This window comes from Colobus angolensis, unplaced genomic scaffold (genome assembly GCF_000951035.1).
Source record: "Colobus angolensis palliatus isolate OR3802 unplaced genomic scaffold, Cang.pa_1.0 Scaffold4, whole genome shotgun sequence".
Lineage (NCBI taxonomy): Eukaryota > Metazoa > Chordata > Mammalia > Primates > Cercopithecidae > Colobus > Colobus angolensis.
Window position 1 is genome coordinate 11,806,754 of NW_012117376.1, and position 4,419 is coordinate 11,811,172.

The window sequence follows — 4,419 nt, forward strand, 5'->3', positions numbered from 1 at the left end:
GCCAGGATGGTCTCGATCTCCTGACCTCGTGATCCGCCTGTCTCGGCCTCCCAAAGTGCTGGGATTACAGGCTTGAGCCACCGCGCCCGGCCGTAATTATAATTTTATCCTAAATTTTACTCTCAGTACTTTGAATATACAAGTAATAGTTCTATAAATACATGTAATATTCTAATAAGACTCTAATAAAACTACGGAGTCCAAATCTCAGACCTATAACAGAAACATGTAGGACTTATACATTTTCCCCTCTAACACTGTCAGAGTTCTAGAAGGACTTACACTTTTAACAATGCAGATAATATTCACATGCTTCAGAAATAAGACTTTGAAAATAATTCTTAATTTGTAATGGTAAGGCTGAAAATAAATGACATTCTTAGAAAATAGTCTGAGTTACAATACTAATATTTTCCCATTTTTTTGGACAAATAGACTCACAACTCATGTTTAGTTTAACAACACTATGTCACAATTAAGGCCCCACCTCTGTAAATATACATTACACAGGTGATAGAAAGAGCTAGACTTCCTCATCTATATCTTACACTCTGTGGCAATATGATCTAGTTAAAGAAGATAATCAAAATAATGTAGACATGACTTGAATCTATCACATACCTTCAGATGGCTTGAATTCATCACACAGATTTTAGGAAGATTTACGTAAAAGAACCACATCTGCTGATAACTGTCCTGTTCCTAATAATTCCATAAAAATGAACTCTAAACCATCTCACTTTTATTTTCTTCTCTCATGAAAAATCTTCAATTTGTTCCATTATTATAATAAAATGAAATATGGGCTGAACACATTCATTTGATACTTTTTTGTTCTCTTCTATTCTTTGATTTATAAACAGTAAATGGACAGACATGGTGGTGCACACCTGTAATGCCAGCTGCTCAGGAAGCTGAGGTGGGAGGATCACTTGAGCCCACGAGTTTGAGATTAGCCTGAGCAAAATAGCAAGACCCTTTATATAAACATGTAAAGTATAAGTATCTTTTTAAAAAGTAAATTTCCAATGACTACATTAATTTTTTTAGAGTAGAAACTATAGGCCGCTCACATCTATAATCCCAGAACTTTGGGAGGCTGAGGTGGACAGATTACCTGAGGTCAGGAGTTTGTGACCAGACCGGCCAACAGAGCAAAACCCTGTCTCTACTAAGAATACAAAAATTAGCTGGGCATGGTGGCCAGAGCCTGTAATCCTAGCTATTCGGGAGGCTGAAGCAGAAGAATAGCTTGAACCCAGGAGGGAGAGGTTGCAGTGGGCCAAGAGCGCACCACTGCACTCTAGCCTGGGTGACAGAGCAAGACTCAGACTCAAAAAAAAAAATAGAGTAGAAACTATAAAGCTTCATGATGCTACTTATCACTATCAATGCCTAAGTCAACTAGCTGGTAAGAAACAAAACCAAATACTTTTTTTTTGTTGTTGTTGTTGTTGTTGAGACGGAATCTCACCCTTGTAACCTAGGCTGTAGTGCAGTGGCGCAATCTCAGCTCACTGCAGCCTCCGCCTACCGAGTTCAAACTTCTCCTGTCTCAGCCTCCTGAGTAGCTGGGATTACAGGCAGCCGCCATCACACCTGGCTAATTTTTGTAATTTTAGTAGAGACAGGGTTTGGCCATGTTGGCCAGGCTGGTCTCGAACTCCTGACCTCAGGTGATCTGCCTGCCTCAGCCTCCCAAAGTGGTGGAATTACAGGCGTGAGCCACCGCACCCAGCCCAAATACTCTTAAATGAAAAATAAAGTGTATAACCTGCCTTCCTTTGCCCACCTCCCATATCCACACATCCTTACCTGTGTCTCTGCACTGCTTAATGAATGAAGATCCAAAGATGGGTCTGTTTTGAGTTCAGGTTCAGGAGCTGCAATCGGGGCCTTTAAAATGATCTCTTCATCAAGACTGGTTCCAAATTCTATCTCTTTCTGACCTCCTTCACCTTTTTCTTTATCTGACTCTACTTCTTTGCCTCCTTCTTCCTCGGACACCTGAGATTTGGGCCTTTTGAGAAACGAGGAGAACAGTCGTGAAAGGCCTCTGCTTTCTGATGTCCGCTCCTTGTTCTTAGTCAAGTCTTCATGTGTAGGAGTGTCTCCATTAGAAGCTTTCAGCTTCTGTTCAAACTGATTATCTCCTTCGGCTACTGTCTGACAAGATTCCTCCTGCTGAGGTTCTTGTTGGCTTGAGTTTATAGCTCCCTCACCCTCTTCCTTCTGTTGGTGCTGTGAATTTTCGGCCTCAGTCACTAAACTCTTCTCTGTTGTCATGATGTTGCTATTAAAAAGAAGATAGAAAAGGGGGGCTCTTATAAGCAATACTGTTGGCAAAACCCTAAACCCTAAAAAATTAATATACTTAGGTATTTAATTGCCAACAAACAGAATTCCAACCCATTAAACATGAGACTTTCCATTAAATTATAAAAATATCTTATCTACACATCCTGAATAAAATATTAATGCCTTGAGTCACTAAAGATATGCACATAGAGAGAGTAGCTTAAAATAGTACCCACCGAGGCCACCTTAATGAAATGCATCACATACTAAATCCAATGCCTAGAATTGTATATAGTAAATACAGTTTTATCCTTCCTTAAAAAAGGATCATGGTTTAGTGTCCTTTGAAGGTATCAATCTGAAGGTGTAGGATTTGCAGGAATTATTCCCTGCAAAATTCTCCACACCCCAAGAGACAATGAAATTTACAAGTTCCCCAAATCTTTATTGTTCTTTTTCTTTACATTTCTTAGGATGCAGAGACTTCTCTATTAAAATTGCAAAAGTAACTGGACAACAGCAATGACAAGTATACAGTTGAAATAATTGCAAAAAATTTCCTTAGGTTTTCGTGTTACAATTCCAAATTACAACCTCTTTCAGAGGTATCCCTTTTTTTTTCCTTTTTGTGGAGAATGGGGTCTCGCTATATTGCCCAGGCAGGTCTCAAACTCCTGGGCTCAAGCTATCCTCCTGCCTCTGCCTCCCTAAGAGCTGGGATTACAGGCATGAACCACCACGCCCAGTCAGAGGTATCCCATTTTAAGCTCTTGCAGTCTGTTTTTTCTCCTGATAAATACGATTTTGAAAGCTCAGCATTTTTAAGAGTAGGAAGTGAAACTAACAATAGAGAAAGAAGATAGAGAAGAAAAACTTACAAAGCAAGTGCTGATTCACTCATAGGGGAGGAGGAAAAAGCACGCAGCTGACCTTACATATTTCCAACATCTTGGCTTCTAGCCTCTTGATCTCAAAAGCCCAGTATTATCAGTCAAGCTTCACAATAACAGCCAACAAGCATTGTCACATCTACTTTACTAAAGAATAACCAACACACGTGGGGACTTTGAAAACACTGGGCAATGAAGTTGACTATTGATGACCTTATTCACTGCTATCACTAAAAGTACTTCCTCACTATCACTCACAAAGCATTTACATTGTCTTCTCATCTTCTCTGTACTAAATAAAGTAATTAAAAAAAATTTTTTTAAGGCTATTGAAGTGAAGCAGTGGGAGTAAAGAAGAAACAAAGACATCTATAACTGGTTGTGATCAATTAGTTGTAAGCACCACTGCACTGGACCAGCCTAAATGAAGTAACTTTATCTGGATGTTAACAATCTGAATGAATGAACAAATTATATTTAGCTCATTCCCTCCTCAGGCCTTTCACACTTGCTGCTCTCTCTACTTACCATGCTCTTCTCCTGGCTATTTGAAGGCTGGTCTCCTTCATATCACTACTGTCTTAGGCCTTAGGAGGCCTCCCCACATATTTTCCCCACTGGCTAAAAGTATTGGCCTTCATGCCTCCAGATACCCTCACAGGACTCCTGCTCTGATTATCTGCAATTATTTTGTTAACATATTTGTTTACCAGTTTATTGTCTTTCTTCCCTCTCTCCAGCTAAATGTTCTGTAAGGATATGAACCTTGACTTTTTTTTTTTTTTTTTTTAATCATTGTATATCCAATGCCTAGGATAGTACCCTACACATAATAGGTATTAATAAAAGTTTTAGGCCAGGTGCAGTGTCTCACACCTGTAATCCCAGCACTTTGGGAGGCCAAGGTGGGCCGATCACCTGAGGTCGGGAGTTTGAGACCAGCCTGGTCAGTATGGTGAAGACCTGTCTCTACTAAAAATACAAAAATTAGCCGGGCATGGTGGCAGGCACCTGTAATCCCAGCTACTCAGGAAGCTAAGGCAGGAGAATCACTTGAACCCGGGAGGCGGAGGTTGTGATGCACCAAGATCGTGCCATTATACTTCAGCCTGGGCAACAGAGCGAGACTCCATCTCAAAAAAAAAAAAAAAAAAAGTTTTTTGGGGCTGGGCATGGTGGCTCATGCCTGTATCCCAGCAATTTGGGAGGTTGAGGCAGGAGGATCACTTGA

At 40.3% G+C, this 4,419-nt stretch overlaps 1 protein-coding gene across 1 annotated transcript in view; it reads right to left on the reverse strand.

Annotated features, from left to right (window-relative positions):
* The window catches only part of EPB41 (erythrocyte membrane protein band 4.1), a 253,110-nt gene that overhangs the window by 153,221 nt on the left and 95,470 nt on the right, over window positions 1-4,419 (reverse strand). Inside the window, exon 2 of the mRNA XM_011955664.1 lies at window positions 1,816-2,293. Coding sequence (XP_011811054.1) covers window positions 1,816-2,286 — 471 coding nt within the window. The 5' untranslated portion in view covers window positions 2,287-2,293. The remainder of the gene's footprint in view (window positions 1-1,815; window positions 2,294-4,419) is intronic.